This window comes from Dermacentor silvarum, chromosome 4 (genome assembly GCF_013339745.2).
Source record: "Dermacentor silvarum isolate Dsil-2018 chromosome 4, BIME_Dsil_1.4, whole genome shotgun sequence".
NCBI lineage: Eukaryota > Metazoa > Arthropoda > Arachnida > Ixodida > Ixodidae > Dermacentor > Dermacentor silvarum.
This window is the reverse complement of record NC_051157.2, coordinates 3,355,729-3,381,767: the sequence shown is the minus strand read 5'-3', so window position 1 is coordinate 3,381,767 and position 26,039 is coordinate 3,355,729. Positions and strand designations below refer to the sequence as shown.

At 51.7% G+C, this 26,039-nt stretch overlaps 1 protein-coding gene across 1 annotated transcript in view; it reads right to left on the bottom strand.

Moving 5' to 3' along the window:
* The window catches only part of LOC119448019 (transmembrane protein KIAA1109 homolog), a 431,927-nt gene that overhangs the window by 286,641 nt on the left and 119,247 nt on the right, over nt 1-26,039 (bottom strand). The window contains exons 10-11 of the mRNA XM_049665124.1: nt 14,802-15,017; nt 8,321-8,557 (exon numbers count right to left, since the gene is read on the bottom strand). Of these exons, the coding sequence (XP_049521081.1) occupies nt 8,321-8,557; nt 14,802-15,017 (453 nt within the window). The remainder of the gene's footprint in view (nt 1-8,320; nt 8,558-14,801; nt 15,018-26,039) is intronic.

The window sequence follows — 26,039 nt, the reverse complement described above, 5'->3', positions numbered from 1 at the left end:
AGGCTGAGAACCCCTTGGTCGCATCGCTAAGAGCGTGGTTGCGCTTCAGGACGAGATCACCTACCTTAAATGAAAGATGGCGATGCTTCCGGTCGTATTGAGCCTTCTGCTGGGCCCTGGCCGACGCCAAACTCTGCCTTGCTCTACAGAGAGCCCAACAAAGCCTGTCCCGAAGTGCTGAAGCGTAAGCAGAACAGTCTGCCGGCGCTTCCTTGTCCCCGAGCTGGCATTGCATGACACTGGTCACCGGATTAGCCAACTCCCTTCCAAAATTGATAAATGCGGGAGAGAAACTAGTTAAGCGATTCTCGGAGGTTCGGACTGCGAACGCGAGCTCACTCAAGTGGTCTGCCCAATCCTTTTGACGTTCGGCAAAGGCCGCTAACATTGGTTTAAGAGTTCTATTGAGTCTCTCCGTCAAATTGGACTGGGGATGGTAGGGCGAAGTGGTGCAGTGATTAATTCCCAGGGAACGGCACGTAGCACCAAACACCCGAGCGGTGAAATGGGACGCGTTGTCCGTAATCAGTCTTTTCGGAAAGCCGAACCGACAAAACACTTCCTGTAGCCTTTCCAGCACCGCTCGCGCAGTCACTTTACGAAGCGGAAACAGTTCCACCCATTTAGAAAAATGATCAACGACTACCATCAGGTGTGTGAACCCCTGCTTACTCCTGGGGAAAGGCCCCATAAGATCGCAGGTGGCCACTTGCCACGGACGCTCACTGTCGATTGGTTTCATCAGCCCGGGCGGCTTGCCACCCCTTGATTTCACCATTTGACAGACATGGCAGGAATGGCAATAGCAAAAAATGTCACGCTTTATGCCAGGCCAGGTCACAGTTTGGCTTAGTTTCGCAAAAACTTTAGAGCCACTCAAATGACCGGCCAAGGGTTCGTCATGAGAACATCGCAACAGTGCGCTTCTCAGACTTTTGGGGATAACCACCTTAAACGGGTCCACAGTGTCATCATCGGCGGCTATGTATTTCAGCAGGAGCCCATCATGATCCAGCAAATATAAATCCGCGGGGGACTCAGCGACACACACTGTTTCCGGCCCCCCTGCGCCCGCCGCACTACCAGCAGCGTCTCGGCGCTCCGTCTCCCTGAGACCGTCACTCACTCCGCGACAAAACGGATCAATTTGCTGGGCCTTCAGTAGCTCTTGCCTGCTGAAAGCGATTCCAATTCTCCCAAAGGGGAGGTTGGTCTCGTCCCCACTCAGGACTACAGCCATCGGCATCATGGGTTCGCTTTCGAGAAGCTCCCCCGCACACATGCTTTCCTGCGCGCTGCTTGCCTGGAGCGCGGAGAAACAGGTTTGCCCGCTTGCGGACTCGCCTCTCTCTCCGCTCGTTTCGCCCCCGACGCTAGCTGGCGCTAAGGCACCGGCAGCGGCTGTTGCACCTGGAGAAAAGTTCTGGGTGGACAATGGGGCACGAGATAGCGCGTCAGCTACCACGTTAGTGCTCCCCTTTCGATACTGCACAGAAAAGTCATAATGCTGTATCAGGAGAGCCCAGCGCGCCAGCCGGCCCGCAGGCTCACGGAGCCGCATCAGCCAGCTTAGTGCACTGTGGTCCGTTTGCACTACGAATTTCGTACCATCAAGGTAGACATCGAATTTACGTAGTGCAAACACGATAGCGAGGCACTCCTTCTCCGTCAGGGAATAATTCCTCTCAGCCGGTATCAAGGAGCGGCTGGCAAAGGCCAGCGGCTGCAACACGCCATCGTATTCCTGTAGGAGGACTGCTCCTAAACCCAGATCGCTCGCGTCGGTCTGGACAACGAACGGTCTGGTCAGGTCGGGGAGTCTGAGCTGCGCTGTCTCCGCAATGGCGCTAGACAGTTGGCGAAAAGCCTGCTGCTGCTCAGGTCCCCATTGCCACTCGGCCGACTTACCCAAGAGCTTGCTCAAGGGCGCCTGCACTCGGGCACAGGACGGGATGAACGACCGGTAAAAGTTGGCCATTCCCAAAAAGCGGCGAAGGCCACGTACGTCCTTGGGCGCGGGGAAATCAAGGATTGCCCGAAGTTTCTCCCGGTCCGGCTCAATGGAGCCTTCGCCCAGCGTAAACCCCAGTAACTGAACTCGGGTTTGCGCTAGTTGGGCTTTCGCAGGATTCAAAGTCAACCCGGCGGCCCGCACCCTCTCGAGCACATCGGCAACATGGGCAGAGTGTTCTTCGAAGGTTCGTGAGTAAATCACGATGTCGTCGAGGTAGCACATGCAGTATGACCACTTTGCTTCCCCGAGGACGCGGTCCATCAGTCTCTGAAAGGTCGCAGGACCGTTGCATAGACCAAAGGGCATACGAGTAAACTCAAACAACCCTCTGTGGGACGTGAACGCGGTCTTGGACCGGTCACGCGCATCCATCCGGACCTGTAGGTACCCTTTCGAGGCATCAAACGTAGTGAAGTACCTCGCACTGCCCAGGGTTCCTACAATGGAGCTAATCGTAGGAAGCGGATAGGCATCCTTACGAGTCACTCCGTTCAGACGGCGGTAGTCTACGCACAGGCGATGACTGCCATCTTTCTTAGGCACCAACACAATTGGAGATGCCCAGGCGCTGTACGAGCGGCGGATAATGTCGGCCGATAGCATCTCGTCCAGCAAACCATCAATCACCTGCCTCTTGGCAAGACTGACGGGCCTGGGGTTACACTTCAAAGGAAGCGCGTCACCAGTTTCAATCGCGTGGCTCGCCAAATCGGTACAGCCCGGTTGATCGGTGAAAAGGTCTGCGTTGTCGCGTAACAGTGCCGACAAACGAGCCTTCTGTGCATCATCCAAATGAGCCGCACAGGCGGACAGAGGATGTGGTGCCTCTTCGTGCCGTGTCGTTCTATCCCACTGGGGATTGTGAGTCGACAAGCGCATAGCGCAGGGGCTTGCCCCCGAATTCTGCACGCGACACGGTTCGTGCCGTGCCTCTCGATCCCAAAGGGGACCATGAGCGGGCGAGCGCGAAGCTCGGGGGCTTGCCCCCGAACTCGGCGCGCGACACGATTCCGACGCCCCATCTGCACAGGCAGAATCGGACGCCGGCGGGCTGATGAACGGCTTTAGCGACGTGAACTGACCGTCGCGATAGCCGCCATTCGCAATGTCCACAACGATCCCAGTTTTAAGGAGAAACTCCCGGCCGAGAATCACAGGAACACTGAGCCCTGGGAGATGAACGAAACGCGTGCGTCTCATTCGCTCTCCCCACCTGACAGTCAGCCCTGCGGCGCCAGCCGAATGGGCCACGCCTTTCGCAAGATTGAATGTCGTTCGGCAGTCCCGCAAGCGCACTGCGTGCTTTTGCAAGTGGGACAAAACCTGTTCGCCGAACAACGAAGCGCTTGCGCCCGTGTCCAGCAGCGCCGAAAATTCGCGGCCAGCAATGGTCACCGGAATAAACGGCGCGTGCGCACCAGCAACAAAACCTGCTCGGTACGCCGAGGGAACAAGCAAAGGTTCGGTCACTCGTGCCTTCACGAGCGACCTGCTATCCCGTTTCCCGACCTCACAGGAGACCAGGGCGCGGTGCAATCCCTTGCAATGTGCCCTCGTTGTTGGCAGCGAAAACAGCGTACTCCGCCGCGGTATCTTTCCCGAGGCGGAGCAGCCTCAGCTCCCTGCCGGGGTCGGCTCGCCGCTTGATAACGAGCGTTTCCCTCCGCGATGCGCTGGGTCGAAAAGCGTCCCTGCGCATGCGTTTCGGTCGGTGGCGCAGCACAGGCTGCCCGTCTATCGTGCGTGTAGGGATCGAGAGCGCGCGCGCTCAGCTCCCAAACACACGCGCTTGCAGCCGCAAAGGCAGCTTGGCCGGGTTGTTGCCGTTGGGGAAAGGGCTCAGGCCCTCTCCACGTGCAGCTCGGCTCAAGGGCCTCGCTGGCGGGCGGCGGTGGGCGATAGGCGCGCGCGGCGATAATGTCACCTTGAATGCGCTTTGCCTCGGCGGCTAATTCCTCCAGATTTCGGAAGCGGCCGCCGCGCAGGTACGCCGAAAAGGTCGGATGTGCCTGCCTGATCACCCGTTCGACGCGTTCCTCGTTCGAAGCATTGGGCTCGGCGACTAAGAAAAGGTCTTGCATCACCCGTACGTACTCCTGAAGCGACTCATCAGGAGCCTGTGTACGTAGCCCAAGCTCTCGCCGCATCCTACTCTCGTAGTCAGCGGGTAGGAATTCACGCAGGAATGCCGCGCGGAACTCCTCGAGGGTTGTTGCACGGTGTCCGGAAAGCCTGTACCACCTAGCCGCCAAGTCAGTGAGTGCAACAGGGATGACGCGTCCGAGTACATCCTGATCGTTCAAACCCAGAGCTCTCTGGTAGCGTGCGAGGGAGTAACAGTAGTCCCTGGCACTAAGCAGGTCACCGTATCCGCTGTTGGTCGGGACTGCCAACCGTACAGCGGGGTGAGCGCATTTCGGAACAGCCGACAGCGTTTTAACTGCCCCAGAGAGCGCCTGGATCATTTCGGCGGCGTTATGCAACAGCGTCTGTGCGCCTGCTCCAAAGGGAGCCGTTGGCGCGTTAGCGGCGAGATCGAGCAAGGACGAACTGACGTCCAGCTCGATCAGTGGCGCGGTTTCCACAGGGATACCGGCCGGCGCGCCGCCGTCCCCAGAGCAAAAAGGGCTCCTAGCGGGGTGCGCCTGCTGTCGTTCACAGCTGCCACTTGAGGCAGCTATACGTGAATTGCTTAGGCCGCTTGCAGCCAGCGTTGACAAAACAGGTGCGTGCTCGATCGGTGTGCCACTGGGCGCCACCGAATGTACTCCAAAGGGAGACGTATGAGTGGAATTCGTGGTCGCCGTGATTGAAGGTTCCCCACAGGGGGCCGCGGCATACCACTGGTTTTGGCTGTTCAATTGAGAAGCAGCCAGTGTCGATACAACAGGTGTGTGCTCGATCGGTGTGCCACTGGGCGCCACCGAGTGTACTCCAAAGGGAGACGTATGAGCGGAATTCGTGGTCGCCGTGATTGAAGGTTCCCCACAGGGGGCCGCGGCATACCACTGGTTTTGGCTGTGCAATTGAGAAGCAGCCAACGGGGAAAAGTCGGAGAGGGCTATGGCCCCGTTTCCGCGCTGCACTCCGTTTACTCCCGAAGGAGTCAATGATCGGGAGCGCTGCGACATCGCACTGCTTGGCATTCCAAAGGGAGCCGTGGCAGACGAATGTGCCCGTGTGCACTGTTCGGAGAGGGCTCTGGCCCCGTTTTCAAACAACGCTACTGCTCCAAAGGGAGCTGGTACGTAGCGCCTCGCGTTGCCGTCCCCACAGGGGGTCGTTACAAGCGAGGGTGCAGGAGTGCGCTGCTCAAGGGGGGCCCTGGCCCCGTTCTCGAGCAACGCGGCGTCTGCTAGCACTAACAAAGGACAAAGGTCACTACGCCTAGCAGACATAACGCGGCGAGTCCAATTCGCTAAGGCGTATTGACTCGGCTAAGCACAGACAAAGGCTTAATGAGCCTTTGAATCCGCGTTGGGCGCCAGTGTGGGTTCTTGGTGTCTCACAGGAGACCAACCACCGCGGGTTCGAGCTTAGCGAGCCACAGGGCCGCGTCAGCCGTCGCCTCCAGCACCGCTCGCGCGCGAGCTCAGAGGCCGCAAGGGGCTACCGAGCGACGTACGCCAAAAACACAGTAAAGCCCTGAGTTGACGGAAACCGTTTACTGAAACCGTCGGCACCAGCACTGCACAAACGCCCGCGCTGCGGGGAGCCAAAGGGGTCCCGCACCAGGGCGAAAATACAATAACAGGCACCTATAGCACGTCGCGGCGAGAGCACAGGCTCAAGCTGGGACACGTCGCTAGGAAAAGTCCCGGCGGCTATGCTACTTGCTCTGGCGATAACCAATGGGTCAACTCGCGAGAGCACGGGGAATATCCTTCGGCTTAGGCTTTCGGCAAGTGCGGCTCGGCGAGGTACGACCTCGCGCGAGCACTAATGGCACCGCTCGTCGGCTTAGCGTCGGGAAAGGATCAGCACAAAGTACGCGCTCCCCGCACGGGCAAAGGCACCGTGCGAGAGCTCCAGTCCTAGTCACAAAGGTGTCGGCGGACGAGAGGAAAGCATAAACGTACCGTGCGCTGGTCCCGGAGAGAAGTCCACGCTTCGCCGCTAGCGGCCGACAACCGGCCGCGTCGTGACGTCTGCGCTCCGCCCTTACCGCCAACCGCCGCGTGCGCAGCGCCACCGCGGGAACCGGTTAGGCGGCGCGGGCGGAGAAGGAGGCCAGCGGGGAACGATGGCGAGGGATGGCAGAGCAGGCGAAGCGCGCGCAATCATGCCGGCGCAACCCTCAATTCCCACAACCTCTCATTTTCATTGTTAGGTCAGGTGACTTATACCGAAAGCACTGCTGCTTCCTGTAACCAATGTTATAACCTCAGTGTGTAGTACTTGCAATGGCAAGCAGAATTTGCTTAACCCTTTGAAGGTTTTTGCCGTATGTGTACGGCGGCGGTTTTCTGTCCCGCAAGGTCTTTGCCGTACGGGTACGGTTTCGATCCTCCGTTTGAAATTTCGCGCCATAATGACGATGCATGCTTACCGGGAGGTGCTGCCACCTTTTAGGACTTACAAGAAGCGTTTGACATTTGTGCTACCTTCTTGCGGAAATAAACAGAACTGATTTCTAGTTTCAGCGCGTGCGTCGCGCAGACTGCGGCAACACCCCTTTCGTGCTTTCGGTTCCGCCGCGTGATCGCAACGGAGGCGCGTGAAACGTGAGTTTTCTCACTGTTGGCACTGTCTTGCAGTGGCGCTGAAGTTGATTTCTATATTGAGTGGCGCTGTCTTAGCTTGTTTATCAGCGCCGCTCACGAGGTATTCTCGCTCTCTGCGGCAACGCGCTTACGCGGTTTCGGTTGCGCCGCGTGATCGCAACAGAGGCGCGCCAAACGTTAGTTTTCTCTCTGTCGGCACTCTCTTGCAGGGGCGGCGGAAGTTGATTTCTATCTTGATTGGCGCTGTCTTAGCTTGTTTATCAGCGCTGCTCATGAGGTATTCTCGCTCTCTGCGGCAACGCGCTTACGCGGTTTCGGTTGCGCCGCGTGATCGCAACGGAGGCGCGCAAAACGTGAGTTTTCTCTCTGTCGGCACTCTCTTGCAGGGGCGGCGGAAGTTGATTTCTATCTTGATTAGCGCTGTCTTAGCTTGTTTATCAGCGCCGATCACGAGGTATTCTCGCTCTCTGCATCAACGCGCTTACGCGGTTTCGGTTCCGCCGAATAATCGCAACGGAGGCGCGCGAAACATGAGTTTTCTCTGTCGGCACTCTCTTGCAGATGCGGCGGAAGATTTCTACCTTGATTGGCGCTGCTCTTTGATTGGCGCTACCTTGATTGGCGCGATAAGGCGCTGTGCGTAGAACCGTGTTTCAAGGAATACCACACTCTGAAATATTATTGAACATTTGGAGTTCTGAGTGATGCCGACATCAAAATACTATTTCTAATTTTTTTTCACTATTTATTCCCGACTTTATACATTTTTTACATTCAATATCCGCAATAAAGTAATCTGACATTCTGGGAAAGTTTTTTTCAAAATAATTCGACCTTCAAAGGGTTAATGTTTGCTTCCAAGTAGAGCACAGGCAAAGTTGTAAAAAGCACGCCTTAGGCACTACACACCATCAACCTTTTCATCATCCTTTAACTGGCCCATGACCACACACCACATGCTGCTGTGTGGTGTGATTGACACTAGATTTGGCTCTTACTGTCTTTGCTCATAGTTTAGCTACCACCAATGACTGAACCGGCAGATATTATCAATAGTTAGGAAATGAGCACGAGCCTGCTGAGCATGTGCAGCACTGTGTTTTTTTTGCACAAAATTTTTAAGCATAAAGGTTTGTGTTAAATTTTCAGATATTTGATTTGACATACAGCCTTCTTTTCTTGATTCGATTCGATATTCGATTAGAAATCTACTATTTGGTATTCAAACACCCCTAGTTTTGACCAAGAAAATGTTGACGAAATTGCACCACTGCAAGACGAGCGAGGTAAGGAATCAAGGAAGCACCATCCTCATCTTCTCAAAAACTGCCTTCCTTGCAATTCACACAGTCATTTGGTGCAGCATTGCCATCTGTGTCATCTGAAATACATACCAGCACCTGTCCGCATGGTGCCCAGAATCCACCACAAATTTCCAAGTGTGAATGTTCGCAGCTTACTGGTTAGTATACCCGGCTGCAAAAGTTGGATAATCAGTGACCAAAATTTGTTTTTCTTTCCTACATGGCTAAAAGAAGTGTTCTGAAGGCAGCAATTTGAAAACAAGGATTGGGTTCAGTACCTTCATAAAGACCTTCTGCACGAGCACCAGGTGGTTGAGCAAGTCGGTGGTGAGGCTGTGCTCAAACGTGCCAATCTCGGCGAGGGCGCTGAGGTAGGAGCCCCGACGCAGCACTACACCATCAGCATCCCTCTGCGAGGGCCCACCTGGGTCCTGCAGATACTCGGCCGCCACCTGCACAGGTGGCAGCTCCACACTGGCACGTGAGGGAAGGTTGGCTTCACACGCTGGGGGCACCTGTGTAGCAGCAGAGGAGTTTATGCACATCTGCATCTTCTGGCCAATAAACATCCTTGTCACAATGCAATCAATGTTTTCCCAGCGCATTTGACAAAGACAGCACAATGGACACACACAGCGCTTAACTAACAACTGCATTTATACAGTTAAAACTAGATATAACGAAATTGACAAATTGCCGAAAAACTTCGTTATAAAGAGGATTTCGTTATATGCAGGTTCGGCACGAAAACTCGAAAAAGAAACTGATCACTTTGCCGACGATCCAGTAGCTGCATTTAAAAACTTCGAGCCACCCGTTACTGCCTTTTAAATCATCGCAGTCCAGGATACAAGCATAATCCCTTGAGTTTCGCTGCAAAACAGCGCCGTTGATGGGTACGTTTCGTGCCCGCATGTCCATAAACCATGTGAACACAGCTTTGTCGACGTCGGCATATGTTAATGACTTCAACTTCTTCTTGACGTCCGTGCCACGCTCCACAGCGCTGCGAATCTCATCTTTCACGTTTAAAATTGTGGACAAAAAAATAGCTGAGATGCCAAATTTGGCAGTTACATCCTCCTTTTTTTGGCCTCCAGAAACGGCGTCTAAGATTGTGGGATCTCACACGCGCTCTTAGGACAAAGGAACGACAACACAGTAGTGCAAACAAACAAAGGGGCATTTATTGCACCTTTCATGCACTAATGCACGCTAGCCGAATTGCTACGCATAGAACATTCACATGGGCGCGCGACAAATCAAGGAAGTCCAACTCACTGCGAGCGGATAGCGAGCAAATATGTTCGCCCCATGCTATGACACCATCGCCTAGTCGTTCACGTGTACGGTCACGCGAACGGCGGCGCGTTCGAACGATCCGTGTTCGTCCATAGCGGTGCACTGCTCCTAGCCACGCGAGACGGTCTCGCGAAGCATGGATCGGCGCACGCGCGGGACGTCCGCAACGCTCACCGACCCCCACCCGAAGAGGAAGCGCCTTCGACCTTTTACTGCCAAGTCACCGCACCGTTCGGTGACGTTAGCATTCCGACACTCGTACCATCTCTCGCAATGTGCCGCAACCACCAAGACCACCGCCGGCACTTAGCCACGCGGAGAAGCCGGATTACAGGAGACGCGAGCTATGCGGGAAAAACAAAATCAGGGGACGCATTAGAGTCGCGCATCCCCACAAGATGGCCATTTTGTCCTCAAAAGTCAATATCTTGCATTGCTTCGTCGAAGCAATCATCCTTGGAATGTCACACCAGGTACTGAATGCGAGGACACGTGTGATATCGCACAAGAGCGAGGCGTCGGAAACGAAGAGCGAGCGACACGATGGCGTCGTATAGTGACACCTAGTGTCAGGTTAGTGAAGTGAAGTGCAGAGACTTGCACAGTAACCAAAGGTGTCGTTGCCAGTGCGCTGAACAAATAAAACTATTTTTTTTTGGCAACATCAACTGGAAAAGGAGAGTGCCGGCTTGGCGGGCTAGGCCAGCTGCAGCAAGTGGCGGGATCAAATTTGAATGAAGGAAGGGGGAAAGGTCACGCCCGCGGCGGCAAGATCGCCGGGCCGAGGGATGCAAGCCCACCTCACGCACTCTCGCACGCACGCACCCGTGCGCTCGATATTGCCTCGCCGTCGCCGTGAATTTGAGCGTGCCAAACACGACGCCACCGCTTCGCATTCCGTCGCACCGCAGAAGGTTGTGGGAACCCTCGGGTCCCATAACTGCCGCACGCGCAGCGAACGTCGCGTCAAGCGCATGCGTGCCAGGGAGAGTTGGGAGAGGGGAAACTTTCCTTCCGCGGGCGGCGCGCGAGAATCGCAAGCGCTATCAGCGCCACCGGGTGGGTCACGTGAGATCCCGCTGATATCGCCCGGGTCTCTTTGTTCACCAGCAAGCGGCGACGGCGGAAGTCTCCGCCGTTGCTCCCGTATTCCTGCACGTGGTTAGTCAACCGCGTTCTTGCCGCGGCAAACGCCCCGGCTGCCCCGTATTCCCCAGTTGGTAAGTCGGAAGCCCTTCTTTACCTAGTGTATTATTCTCTTCGAGGGAACCCTCAGCGATGTCAACTATTAGCTAGCTAGCCTGCTCGAAGTGTTAGTTTGTGGGGATTGAGGGTTGCGCCGGCGTCATTGCGCGTGCTAACACCTGTTCTGCCGTCCCCCGGTTTTCTCCGTCCCCTGGTTTTCCCCGTCCTCTGCGTAACCGGTTCCCGCAGTGGCGCTGTTCACGCGGCGGTTTCGCTGTGCACGCGGCGGTTTCGCTGAGGGCGGGGCGCTGACGTGACGAGGCGGGCGGTTTTCGGCTGCTAGCGGCGGAGCGTGCCTCGGGACTTCTCTCCGAGACCAGCGTACGGTACGTTCATGCTTTCCTCTCGTCCGCTGACACCTTTGTGACTAGGACTGGAGCTCGCGCACGGTGCCTTTGCCCGTGCGGGGAGCGCGTACTTTGTGCTGATCCTTTCCCGACGCTAAGCCGACGAGCGGTGCCATTAGTGCTCGCGCGAGGTCGTACCCCGCCGAGCCGCACTTGCCGAAAGCCTAAGCCGAAGGATATTGCCCGTGCTCTCGCGAGTTGACCCATTGGTTATCGCCAGAGCAAGTAGCATAGCCGCCGGGACTTTTCCTAGCGGCGTGTCCCAGCTTGAGCCTGTGCTCTCGCCGCGACGTGCTATAGGCACCTGTTATTGTATTTTCACCCTGGTGCAGACCCCTTTGGCTCCCCGCTGTGCGGGCGTTTGTGCAGTGCTGGTGCCGACGGTTTCAGTAAACGGTTTCCGTCAACTCAGGGCTTTACTGTGTTTTTGCGAGCGTCGCTCGGTAGCCCCTTGCGGCCTCTGAGCTCGCGCGCGAGCGGTGCTGGAGGCGACGACTGACGTGGCCCTGTGGCTCGCTAAGCTCGAACCCGCGGTGGTTGGTCTCCTGTGAGATGCCAAGAACCCAGAAGTTGCAGTCGTAATAAATGCTTTCCGAGTGTACACGTGGTTGTCGTCTATTGTTTCCTCGAGCTTGTACCGGACCGCGGTTGATGTGCAGGCATGCGCCAACCGCGGGGCTCAGTGTGTCGAGGCAGAGGGCCGTTGGCATCCCCCCATATCCCGACATTTTGGCGTTCCCAACGTGGGGCACGCTCTTGGAAAACGGGACGACGATCGGTTCGGATGCGAGGAAGCCTGAAGGCTTTGTCCGGACCAGCGTTAGGCCTTGACCGAAGGCGTGATTGCTAGCTAGATTGGGCGTATGCTTTCTTGAGTGCAAGTTAACGCTGCACCAGTGTTGCCGAACTCGTGTAGACGCTGAGAGTTACAGCGAGTTTTCTCCTAAGAGTACGCCCGAAGCGAGTGAGTGCAGCAGCCGACGCGGTGGTCGATTTTCCCTGTACATATGTAAATAGCATCCTTTCTGTATCTTTGGCTCTGGGAACCGGGTGCCGGAAACGCTGGCAAGGACGTCAGCGGGGCGCAGTCCCACGAGTCGGCTCAGAAGCTGCGGGTTGAGCAGTGAGCGGGGACCACTTAGCTAGGCCTGCATCTCCTCGCGGCGGCTCGTTGGAACCCTTTATGGGGCTTTTGTGGCATTGGTATCCGTCATAGACGCGATTAGGCCTAAGGCTCTGCGGAGCTGCCGGTCGCATGTTCGAAGACGACCGTGCCGTGACATTTAGCGGGTGCAACCGGATTCGCTAGTTTTACTATACTGGCCCATGCGGAGAAACCTCATTCGAAACAGAAAGCTTATTTTGTTTAGATGAACTCAATATTTTGCGGGCGGAATAACGGAAATCTCGGGGGACCATAGAGCGCTTTGTTCATACGAGCATCGCCCACTTTCACGCTGGATCGGAGCGGAAAAATTCGGTTGAAGCGAATAACTTCATTCAAACGAACTGGATTGTTTTTTTTTCCTCGTTGCCGCATAAAGCTATGCGGTAGACGGGGGGTTCAGCATCGTGTCAGATGGCCGACGCTGCGGCGGCCTCTACTGCCTTAATTCTAAGTGTTTGTGGAGTGCATTTGAGCGACTTTGCAGAACGAGTGAAGCCGCCTCGACTTGCTATTGCTGCCATGGTACACGTCCCTGCCTGCTGTCTTGGCGCCTCCCTGTTCGCGGCCCGATGCAGCAGCACATGGCAGCCACAATGAGGGAGGCCCACCATCATACACCCCCCACGAGGATGCGTCGGTGCGAGGTTCATCGAGCCGGCGCGCGCGCCGCTTCGAGAAAGTTCTGACCCGCTGTTCCCGGGTGGACATTGCGGCGCACAACTGGAGGGCAAGCCATCTTCAGCCCCCGTCATCATCAACCACTGTGACGGCTGCCACATGTGGGCGGCCGCCACACAGGACTGTGCTGCCTATCAACGTGGATTCTGCCATTTCCTGCCGGAGTTTACCATCGCATCTGCCCGGATACTTTGTCAATACGTCGTTCCAGCGATTTCTCCGCCGTAGGGCAATATTTAAGGGTGGAAGGATGTGGGAACCCTCGGGTCCCATAACCGCCGCACGGGCAGCGAACGTCGCGTCAAGCGCATGCGTGCCAGGGAGAGTTGGGAGAGGGGAAACTTTCCTTCCGCGGGAATCGCAAGCGCTATCAGCGCCACCGGGTCGGTCACGTGAGATCCCGCTGATATCGCCCGGGTCTCTTTGGTCTCCAGCAAGCGGCGACGGCAGAAGTCTCCGCCGTCGCTCCCGTATTCCCGCACGTGGTTAGTCAACCGCGTTCTTGCCGCGGCAAACGCCGCGGCCCCCCCCTATTCCCCAGTTGGTAAGTCGGAAGCCCTTCTTTACCTAGTGTATTATTCTCTTCGAGGGAACCCTCAGCGATGTCAACTATAGCTAGCTGGCCTGGTCGAAGTGTTAGTTGCAGTCGTAATAAATGCTTTCCGAGTGTACACGTGGTTGTCGTCTATTGTTTCCTCGAGCTTGTACCGGACCGCGGTTGATGCGCAGGCATGCGCCAACCGCGGGGCTCGGTGTGTCGAGGCAGAGGGCCGTTGGCATCCCCCCATATCCCGACAAGGTGCTTCCGGTTGCTGCTCGTGCAAAAATGCAAAAATGATAAAATTTGGGGCGAAATCTCTAGGTTGTCGGCGGGGAAAATTCTTTATTTCGAGGGGGTCTCCCACTGCCACTTGGTTATGGAGAGGTCTCAAATACATGTGCTTCTATGGAGTAACGGCGGGGAATAGAAAAACTTCGTTATATGGAGGTTCGTTATAAGCAGGTTTAACTGTACCTGCGCTCAGCTATAAATGCATTGTAATGTGCATATATACCTGCACTTGGGAAAACAGAGTTCAGTTGTTGGTTTAGTGCTGTGTGTCTATTCTCTAATGCGCTAGGAAAACATTGATTACACAGCACCAACTAGCCCAACACTCAACCTTAGTGAACAATGCATTCAACTACCGATGTGAATGTGACGTAACTACACCACAACCAAATATAAATTTGTGCTTACTTAATACCTGAGAAAGAATATATACACACATGCATCTGTCGCAGCAGAAAAATATTCGCAGCTTTTTCACACCACACTTCAATTTGTACCACTCTTGTATCGTACTAAATGCTATAGAAATTCAACATTTGCCGTGAAGATCACAGCTAATTCTCGTGAATCAAAGCAAACAGCACAGAAAGCTTCGCTTACGTCGATTCCTATAGTGCAGGATCTGCATAATTTTTTTTTATTTCAGCCTTTCGACGGCAAATTCTTGTGCGCTTTGCTTACATTCTACTCTAAACTAAACTCTTATCCTATAACATATTTAATGCATAGAGCCGTTTATAAATACCTCTTTCATTAGAATATCGAGCCCTCCGCTAGCACGGATTGCTGTCGAAATTTGCTATGGCACATACTCCTCCCTTTTGTTTGTGCAGGTTCTTAGCTAGCAGATATGACGACGGCAATCCGTCATCATGCGTGTATGCATGTAGGATAAGCAGCTCTGTATATATTTATACCACTGTATCCTTAAGGTAGCACATGGCTTTGCGGAATGTGGTTGCAGAAGAGAATTCTCCTGATGGATCCATCATTCTGCCATATCTTTAAGGCTACAGACTAGATCGATCAAATGTACGTCCGATGTAGCTTTAGACACTTGAATAAGCAAAACACATCAAACTGGCATACGGACACAAATCTATTGCAAGATTATTAGCAAGACATATCGGAAGATGAGAGCTGCTCTGGACAATGCATGCTGACCAATTTTAGTTTGGCGGCCATACCTTTGTGTTGAAACTGAGTGAGTGTTGGGGCAAGTGAACCGTAAAGCGAGCCTGGGCACCCGTACAACCAGTGCCAGTCAGGGGCCCCATGTGGTAGTGTGCCCGCAGAGAAGGCAAGAGTGCCGCTCCAGTCGTCAGTCCCTCCAACAGCAGGTCTAGCCTCACGACAGGTGGTGCAGGTCGTGGATTCATCGCTGGTGGCATGGGGCTACCCTGCTGCAACCAGACAAGATTGAAGCAGTTGCTGGACAAGTTGGTAAATGAGAGCATTCGTAGTGCTAGCAGACAAGGACTTGTAGACAACACTGTGTGCTGACCTGAACAGTTAATGATCTTTAAATGAATTTATCGACAAGCCCAAACCAGCTGCACTCAATTTATTTTAAGTGCACTGGGCCCTTTTACATCGTTGCTCTATTGCCCTTTTCAAGTCCTGCACATGCATTCGCTGCAAATACTATTCTGACAATGTTTTGAGGGACGGCTTTGCTCCATTGCTCAATCATGCAATCAGAGCTTTCAAGATTCTGAAGAATGAATGATAGAGGTAGGCACATGTGTTAAAGGCTTGCTTTGGGTGGTTCTTCGAGATACCCGTAAGCCAACTCAACTAATGTTTGGAGAACACCACCTTTGACTGCAGCAATGAATAAATCAGGCAGAAAATTTTTCCACAACTGCGAAAAGAGCATTTCTAAGGGTCATTGTATTCAACCATTTATATACAACATTGTATAAGGCAAGGGCTGCAACCCACTTGGTGACAGCAGCATGTGTATTAAGCATCTGTGCCTGAAATGGCAGCACTACAAACAGAAAAGGTAGGACTCCATGATAAGGATGTCAATTCCATTCAGCTACACTGATTGGCTTCAATTAAAACATGGCCAGACAAATGGTATCCTCCTTCATACATGAAAATAAAAAACTCCAATTTCAGGAACATAATTATCTCAGCTTCACCACCATACAAAATGGTCAAAATGCATACATCCTATGGCAAATCCGAAAGAATGAGCAGTTATACAATAGTATCATCTCTGTATCTATAATGTTCTTATGTGACTAAACTTGCACAATGAAATGTTTGGCTGTATCTCTGACTCGCCCTGCACAATGTATTACTGTTAGCTGACAAATCGCAAAGAAAATTTAGGGGATTTTGAATATTCAAAACCTTCTAATAATGAATCGAAAAGTCACTATTCGCAAATGTGAATATTTTTCTAATACTTTTCGAATATTTCAATACGTAAACCGTGCCCTATTAAACATAAAAACAGACTAAAAGAATGGTAAATTTTCACCCCAGCGGGCACAGTATAGACATAAAACATGAGAACTTGCATAGTGTAGCAGGGCTATGTCGATTCGGTAGCCATACTTTACAGGCTATACAGCAACCATTCGCACTCTCTGAACAGTCCTGTGCATGCGAAGAAACTATTTGCTTGTTCCTAAGGCATTTGAGATTTTAATAAACAAAGCATCATAACAAACTATGTATAATTACAGAAACTTGCTAACTTTAAGGATACTAGGATGTGAACATCGTTTCATATTGATTGTAATAACGACTATTCATCATTCGAAAACTATTCGAAAACCATGAAAAACTATTCGATGTTTGATTCGTTTCGATTCACTTCTGGCACTATTCGATTCGTATTCGATTCGGTCCGAAAAATCCCTATTCACACACCACTAGTAATATTGCATTAGCTCGTTGTTTGTAAACAATCTGTTTCATAAGTCCATGCCGTTTCTCTCTTTCCTTACACTAGGTTCAATGTGGTGCGCATACTTGTTCTTCCTCCTCAGCTTTAGCATTTCTTCCTTCCAAAATGATTGTCCTCTTGATTATTTGCACCAACCTTAGTCCATAACTTCAAAAGAAGAGGGGAGACAGGTAGGGCAGCATTTCTAATATTTGATTAGAAACATTCAATGTAATAAATATTTTAACCAAATCTAATATATTATTGGCAGCTAACTGAGAGTGTTCTTTGATATTGTTTCAATCTAACCTACAAATTTGTGCCAGGACTCCTGTCATGGCGAAATTTAGCGCTTCAGGTGAGCTCAGACGCCGCATGACTAAGGTTTGCGAGAAAGCCAGCCTCTCGGCAGAAAGAGACATAGGTCTGCGAATATCGAGGGCGTTACCTAGCACAACGAAACGGAATGGAGGTGACTCAAAATGCACGCCAAGTTCAGTGGGCCTTTGGACATGAAAAAGGAGACTCATCATGTTAACAAAATCTGTTGTGGTGGTCCCAGGGTTTAAATTCAGATTCAGTTTCATTGTTTTATTATTGGCACATATATACAGTCGAGTCTCGATAATTGGATCTCAAAGGGGCCCGAAAATTTGTTCGAATTAAAGGAAGTTCGAATTAAAGAAAGGACGTATTTTTGAAGTATTCGAGCACCAAAGCACGATGCACGAATGGTGCGATCATGAAATATCGCGGCGCGCAAGCGCATAAAGAGCGCAACTACCCACGCCGGCCAACGCTCGGTTCCCAATAACGGCAGATAACGAAACTTCAGGGAGCAGACAGCACCGGCATGGCCATGGCGACGGGCGGGCGCGCGCGGCGACAGTGGAATGTGAGGGAGGAGGGCGGTAGGGAAGCGGATTTGGCCTCAGCAACTCTGCCGCTTCGGTGGCTCTCCTTGCACTCTATCCCAACTCTCTCGCAGCTCCCTCACCTTCGACAGTCTCCGCGCACGCCCGCCGCCATGCCAGCGCCGGCAAAGCCCGCTCCCTAAAGTTTAGTTTTCTGCCGTTACCGGGAAGCGAGCGTTTGCCGGACTGGGCCTCCGCCGATGCATTAAGGGGTCTCTCCAAAGCTTTTACTCTATGTCGGTGTCAGAGCAATGCCGGTCGGAGGCGCCGCCGCGTTATTTAGTGCGCTGCTGAGAGTATTGTCGGTCTGCGGTATGTTCGAATTAACCGTCGCAAATGCTTTCGCGTTCGAATTACTGAGCGTTTTCGCCCATTGAAATACCCATAACTTTGACGGGACCACAGCGTCAGTTCGAATTAAGCGTGTTCGAATTAACGAGATACGACTGTATATGAGACGCTATCCAGAAAGAGGTCCCACAGTTAGAGCTCCAGCAGGACCTCTTGTTTAATTGCATAAGAACACATAATGAAAAAGGCATCAATTTTGATTACAAATAAATAACAAATGCTTACAGAATTTATACAATGTTTTGGCAGGAAAACTTAACAAAACACATCTTAACACAATAACTGTAAATAATGAGTAACCACAGGATGTAGGGAAACAAAAATACATGAAAAGGGATACAGTTTACAAAGTTACAATATAAGTTCGAAGTGAACACTGGTACGATGATTATGTTGGTGATGATTTTTTGTGAGCCGGTAAACTATTACAAATTTTCAGACCAGCAAACCCAATAGTTTGCCATAGTTGCTGGGTGATTTTGGCAGTCAAAGATCATTCTGTAAAGAAAGGTGTTCGGGTTTGTGAGACCATTTCTACCAATGACATAATTTGAAGTTGTATCTTTAATAGGTGGTAAGTAGCAATGCCATGGTTGCACCAGATAATTTTATTTAGTGAGAGGAGATTTAAATCAATGAAGATGGGGGTAACATGACCATTGTAAGGAGCTGAGGCAATGATGCGAACAGCGTTATTTTGGATGTGTTGCAATGGAGCTATATGACAGCAGAATGTGAAATTGCACGAGGCGATACAATAATTTAAATGTCTATAAAGGAAGGCATAATACAATGTCATCAGAGTATGCTGTTGAAAGTAGTGTCTAGCCTTTGAAGTGCTCTGATGCCAGAGGTAGTCTTCTTTTTTAAGAAGTTGGCATGCACATTAAATTTTAGGAGGTAGTCTATTTGAACACATAAAAATGAACACTCATAAGATGGTAATATTGGGTGGGACACTATGTACACTGGTAGAATGTTACATGGAGATTTATTGGGTTAATTGAAAACCATAAATTCTGTTTTCTGAGGGCTAATAAGTTACTTATATTTCTTGAACCCAACTGCTGATATTAAATTTATGTAGTTGGTCATTTAAAGGCTCATTAGTGTGCAGATGTCATTATAGGATGTGTAAACAGTGGTGTCGTCTGCATACAGAAGGCATTCTGTAGAAGTTAGACAGTTTGGAAAATCATTCACAGATATAAAGAACAGGAGTGGACCCAGTATGGACCCTTGCGGAACAACAGTGTTAATTATCTTTGTGTCAGACAATACTCCTGAAACGCAAACCTGCAGCTGCCTGCCGCGTAAGTACAGTGAAATCTCGATAATTTGAAATCTCTTAATTTGAATCGACGGATAATTCAACTTCTCTAATGGCCCTGGCAAAGCCTTATGTATTTGAATAGAGAACAACTATCAGAAATTCTACCTCCAAAACCCGCACAATGGTTATTTCGAACAAAATTTCTCATTCACGTGGACTGCTTTTCGGAAAAATCTGAGCCAAAGGTGAATGTTTGATGCTTCCCTAGCTACCATTTACACAAGGAAGGAGGCGCCGGAAGCCGAGACTCAGCAAACAGAGTGGCAGGTGCCCTTCTTTCCCATGCAGTTTAAAAGAAGCAGGAAGAAGCCCCCAGCGCGGCGAGCTCGATCACGCGACTGCGCGCCCTCCTATTCTCCCTCCTAGCGGGCGCTTGATTAGATTATTGCATGCTCACCTAGGCCCCAGCCCTCCTAGCACGTGCTCGATCAGGCACGCAGGAGGAAGGTGTGCATCAAACTACCATCCTTCTTGGTTACCCCTTGCAGCCACAGCAAATGGCGCTCGAGGCACTATCTTATCGCACTTGCACTCTACATGAAACCTAGGCTTCTTCTGGCGCATGTTGTTTTATTTATTTACTTATTTATTGATACTGTTAGCCCAAAGGCCGATACAGGGTAGAGAACTCATAAAATAAGCTTCAAAGATCGCTACAGACACGAGCGCTACACAAATCAAACCAGAAAATACAACTGCTTAATTATGCCAATTTTACACAAGAATATCCGCAGATATGTAATATAAATGAGCATTGTATTACAGGCACCGAACACTACAAGCAAGACAGCTGTACCATACAAAATCAAATTTTCAACATCACACACAGGAACTTCGTCAATATCCCGCACAGTCATTTCAATCATGTCATATTACACATGCTGCCTATCATTGCACAAAGAAGCTAATAACGTGTGAGGATGGCTGAATAACGTGTGAGGATGGTTGAATAATTAGCTTCTGCTTTTGTGAGACTATGGCTCGCGTACGCAATTACACGTTCTGCTCCGTCTTGCCATTGAACCAGAGTAGCCCCCGAGTCCTACGTTGCTTGCGTCTGTGTGAATTTCAGTTGCCGCGGTGTCATCAAAATGCGCCAGCACTGGAGCGGATTGAAGGCGTTTGTGCAATTCGGTGAAGGCCTGCTCTTGGTCTTCCGTCCAGGCAAAGGGCACATCTTGTCGCGTTAGTCTCGTGAGAGGTTCAGCAATCCTCGAGAAGCCTTCAACAAAATGGCGGTAGTAAGCGCAGAGGCCCAGGAACCGCTGAACAGCCTTCTTGTCTTTAGGGTGAGGAAACTCGGCAACGGCAGCGAGCTTTTCTGGGTCTGGTCGTACTCCTTGGGAGCTGACCACGTGGCCTAAAAACTTGAGTTCCTGGAAGCCAAAGTAACATTTTTCAGGCTTGATGGTGAGGTTTGCATGCGTATTGCGGTAAGGACACTTCGTAGTCGGGTGAGATGTTCATCGAACGTGCTGGAAAACACAACAACGTCGTCTAGGTACACTAGACACGTCTGCCACTTGTGGGGATGTGGGGGATCCCGCGGTCAGCAGGGCGCCGTCGTTGCTGTGCCTCCGGCTCCGGGCTCATTCGCTAGTGCGAGGAGACCCCTCCGAATACATGTCCCTCGACCCCGCGCTGTTTTCCCGGGCGCCGCGGCCGTGTCCTGGGGCGTCGTGCTACGCGGCCCTCCGATTGGGTCGTGGGGGCGTGACGTAGGGAAGAAGCCCTTACTGGCAGCGTTGTCGCGGCGCGCGGGAGTGGAGCAACGGGAAGGACAAGCGCCGGTAACGAGAGGCAAGCGGCAAGGTATGTGAGCGACCATCTATTTGTGTCCCCAACGCCACGGCCTTGGGACATTCACATGCTTTGCCCACTTGCGTGAGTGTGGCTTGCTGAGCGGCTCTGTGTTCCGCCCTTGCGGTAGTCGCAGGCGCTCGGTGCGTCACATTCTGCGTGTCCGAACCGTCGCTGACCAGAGTCGGTGGCGGAAAAGCGCTAGGCAGTGTCTTGCGAACGCATCTCGGCACGCATGTGCGAACCATTGTTCGACGCGGCGCGGAACCTGCCTTTCCCCGCCATCGGGGACCACGGGTGCTGAGTGTGCTCCGTGCTTTAGAGTGCAATTTTGTATTTACTGGTGAAGTGTTTTAAGCAATAAATGCGTTAATTGTCCTGGAAGTCTCGCATTCCTGGGAGGGGGCTTTATACGTACGGCAAGAGCCGGCCAGGCCTTTAGGCTCGGTGCTCGAACCTGCGGTGGGTCTATCGCCGCACGCCGTCGCGCCTCGTCGTGAAGCCCGCTTTTGGGGCGATTTACCGACGCCGCGCGAAGAGACGTAGAGCGAGCCCGCACACTTTAGTCCGACGAGTACAGTGTCCATCATTCGTTGAAACGTAGCAGGAGCGGAACAGAGACCGAAAGGCAGGACTTTAAATTCGTATAGCCCGTCGGGAGTCACGAAGGCGGTTTTTTCCCGGTCACGCTCGTCCACTTCGATTTGCCAGTACGCTGACTTTCGGTCTAACGAAGTAAAGAACTCAGCATGACGCAGACGGTCCAAAGCGTCATCGATCCGTGGCAGGGGGCAAACGTCGCGTTTGGTGACTCGGTTAAGGAGTCTGTAGTCAACGCAGAAGCGGAGCGTGTTGTCTTTCTTTCTTACTAGTACGACAGGCGACGCCCACGGACTTGTCGACGGCTGGATGACGTCATCATTGAGCATTTCTTCAAACTTGACGCTTAATCGCCTCCTGCTCCATAGGTGACATGCGGTACGGGTGCTGACGAACAGGCCGCGCCGACTCCTCTGTAACTATCCGGTGTTCCGTAATGGAGGTGCGCTGGACTTTAGGTTCTGTGGAAAAACAGCCAGAGAATTCTGTCACTAGGCCCAGTAGCTGATCCTTCTGTACATCTGCTAAGTCAGCATTAATGTGGACGCGGGTACTCAGGCTGGCGTGAGTTGTTGCATCCGGTGAAGTCACTTGTAACGTGCCGACGTCGGAGAAGTCAGCAATGTCGTTCAGAAAGGCCACAGCTGTACCTTGAGGTACGTGCTGATACTCATGGCAGAAGTTCGTCAACAAAACTTGCGAGCACTTATTCTGTATTCGAACAAGGCCCCGGGCGATGCAGATGTGTCTTTCGAGCAACAGCGGGATATTTGCCTGGGCAATACCCTCATAGTCGTCGAATGCTTCGCAGGTTACGAGGGTCAATACGCTGCTCCTTGGCGGCACCGTGATGTTCTCGTCGACAATCCTCAAGGCGTTGACATACGTGTCGTCAGTGCTGCTCCCTGCTAAGGCCTGCGCCGTTGAAAACGTTACCAGCGACTTTTGTAAGTTTCTCACAGCTCCATTAGCCTGCAGAAAGTCCATTCCCAGAATGAGGTCCCTCGAACAGCTTGGGAGGATAACGAAATCTCCGAGGTACGTAAATCCACGAATGCTCACTCGCGCTTTGCATCTTCCTACCGGGGTTAGCAGATGGCCTCCTGCAGTGCGAATCTGCGACCTAGTCCACTCGGTAGAAACTTTCTTCAGCTTGCAGGCAAGGTCCATGCTCATAACTGAGGTGTCCGCTCCAGTGTCGATTAACGCTGTTATTTCTTCGTCGTCTACAGTGACGGGAATGTTCGACGTTATTACCTCTCGTACGCTGTTTGACTGCGTCTGTACATCTGTGTCGTTCTGTTTTCGTCGTTGTCGTCGTAGTGGAGGATCTTGCGCACAGTCGACGTCAGCGGCCTCACCTCCGGAGGTCGCTGAACTCAGTTTTCCCGAGCCGTCGGGCTAGGCGAGCGGCGTCTGAGAGCGCCGCGAGAGAAGGCTTGGCTTGGTGATGGTGACCTGTAACGAGCAGGAGACGACGAACGGGGCTCGTGCCATCATTGATCACCATTGCGACGATTCGCGACGAAACTCTCTATTTCCGGCGGCCGCTCACCAGGTCGTGGACGAGGTGCATTTGGGGCGAATCCTCGGAGCCCCACATGACGATAAGGACACATTCTGTAGAAGTGCCCGGGTTCGCCACAATGGTAACAAAGGGGCTTGTAGTCTGCGGTGCGCCAGACGTCGCTCTTCCTAGTTCTTGCTTCGGCCATGTGCGGTGTGCTGCGAGGCCTGAAGCTAACGTCCAATTGCTGAGCGGGGTGCACCATGCTATACGCACTTGAGGGTGGTGGACGGCGTACTGCTTCTGCGTAACTCATTTCAGGACGCGGTCTCTGCTGTGGTGCCTCGTACTGTTCAGGAACATGGACGGCCTGTCGGACCTCGGCGCACACCATTTCCGCAATGGAAAGTTGTCCCACAGAGGCAGCGGTCGTCTGCATCTTCTGCAGTTCCTCCTTGATGACAGCCCTGATGAGTTCTCGCAAGGCGCCGACGTCATTGCCGAGGGTAACGGCAGACAGCTCCCTTGAAATCACTACGTCGCGGTTGTATTGCCTGGCCCGCTGTTGAAGGGCCTTTTCCATGGTGGTGGCTTCGTCGTGGAACTCTGCCACTGTCGGCGGCGGATTTCGAATGAGGCCAGCAAAGATGTCCTCTTTGATGCCGCGCATTAGGTGGCGCACCTTCTTGACTTCAGTCATAGAGGGGTCCACACATCTGAAGAGCCGATTCATGTCTTCTACGTACGCCGTCACTCGCTCATTCGGGCCTTGAATTCTCGACTCCATTGCTAACTCCGCCCTCTCCTTCCTGTCCGCGCTGGCGAAGGCATTGAGGAACTGCCGACGAAATTCTTCCCATGACATCAGTGTCGCCTCGTGGTTCTCAAACCATATTTTTGCGGAATCTTCAAGAGCGAAGTACACGTAGCGAAGCTTACGCTCGTGTGTGCAGTCATTGACGTTGGCGACCCGGTCAAAATGGTCAAGCCAGTCGTTGGCGTCCTCTGAAGCACTCCCGTGGAAACGATTCGGCGCCCGGATCTGATTGACGAACACGTGCGATGCTGCAGTAGCGGCAGGAGGTGGTTGGTTCGTCATTCTACTTCGTTCGGGTAGCAGACCATGCTGTGGCTGGAGTCCTTGGAGACGTCGGCTGGTACATAGGTGCACAGGGGTAAGCTCGGCCGAACTACTCGCCGGGCTTAGGTCTGGGGTACGCTCCGGAGATCTTAACATCGACCGTACCCAGCACTTCCACCAGAAATGTCACCCAGCTAGTACAGCTAGAATAGTTGACCAGAAACAGATAGGCAAAAAACACGTCAGCCTTTAATAATGGCTGGACCTCGGAGAGCGCGCGCGCAACCACGAACTTCGTCGTTCTCGCCTCAAGGGGCCAGTGTCACCACGTGCCAACTTATTTCGCGTCAATATTTAATTCTATATTCGGCTTTCTTTTTATTGATTTGATTCGAAATCAACTGTTTGGTATTCGCACACCCTTACTTAATTTATAGGCGTGTTTGGTTGTGCAAAGGTAGGCAATCATGCTGCCTCTGCTCGAACATGCGCACAAGTAGTCTTCAGGACGCAGTGTCACCAGAGATGCATGCAGTGGTGCGCTGCCAACTCTATGAAAATTTCCCTAGATCTTGGTGCCAGAGATTCTAGGCTTTGCTTAGAAAAAATTTTCCAAATCTAGGGGAAATTTGTGCTATGACATGGAGGAAAAAAAAACTCAGACTTGAGAAACCACTGCTCCAATGCCGCAATGACTGATACGTGGAATTGCTGACATGACGGTCTGTTTTGATTTCAGTCAGCCCAAATTACTTTAGCATGTGGAGTATGACTTGTGGTCATATTGTGGTACAGTGAACGCTTCTTGTCAAGTAAACAACAAGGTGTGGACATCCCCCATTAAATTGAATATTTATCGGTAACCGGCAAAACAAACATATGCTGCTATGCCAAACAAAGCAGCACCTGCAAATCTCGGCATAAGCGGACATATATATACCTAGCACTGAGCAGGACTAGGCAGTCAGGGCACTGCGTAGCCGACAATGCAGTTAAATTTACCGTCTATAGGCTGAGCCACAAACTCGCATTGTAGAATCTCAGTGGTCATGTGTTTGGGTGAATTTTGGTATAGTAGAAATAAAAAGATCGAACGCATACTTGTGTGCTTTGCTGCAAATGCCTCGTAAGCGTGCAAACGTGGTGCTGCTATGTCAGTACATCACAGCACGGAAGAAAAATTTATTGCACATACTTTATATATTGATGTCGTGAAGGGACACACTGTTTTGACATTGCTACATTATGTAATCCTGTGCCCGCTTCCATACAATTTAAATACGATTCTGTGTCAATATGGGCATTTCGCTGTTGTTCAAGATTGTTTTGCATGTGGAGCGAGTATAAACATGCTAACACCTTCTTGAATGTAGTTTCAAGCAGGAGGCTGTGTTGTTAGCAAGAATAATTCTTGTAAGCATGGCTTGCACTGGAACATCATTTCCCTCTGAGTGTAGCGATATCATTATTTGTTTATAAAACAAGCTTGGAAATAAATTGAAACTACCAAGTTTTTAGTCTATTATTAGCATATCAAAAAAGTATACCTTCACAAAAACCATATTGACAAACTGAACAAATGTATCTTACATAAATGTAGGAAAAGCTGGGGAATTTCTTTGTCCAATTTAGGAGAAAAATCTTGGAGGACGCTTAAGCTTCGCCTTTAAGAGTGGAACGCGATAGCATTATCGGGCACCGTTGAGGCCGACCCCGAACCTGGTGGCAGTGCAGGGCAATGGATGATACCCCCACAAGGCAGAGGCTACAAGGAGTGACTCATCAATGGTTCATACCCCCGTAAGCAAGGAAAAAAGGGTCTGTGAAGTTTCTGCCATGAGAGAATTATGTTTTCTCATATATTCAAACTATTTTCTTGTATATTCAAATTACAATAAGACGTTATCATGTCAGTAGGTTGTGTTTAGAAATTT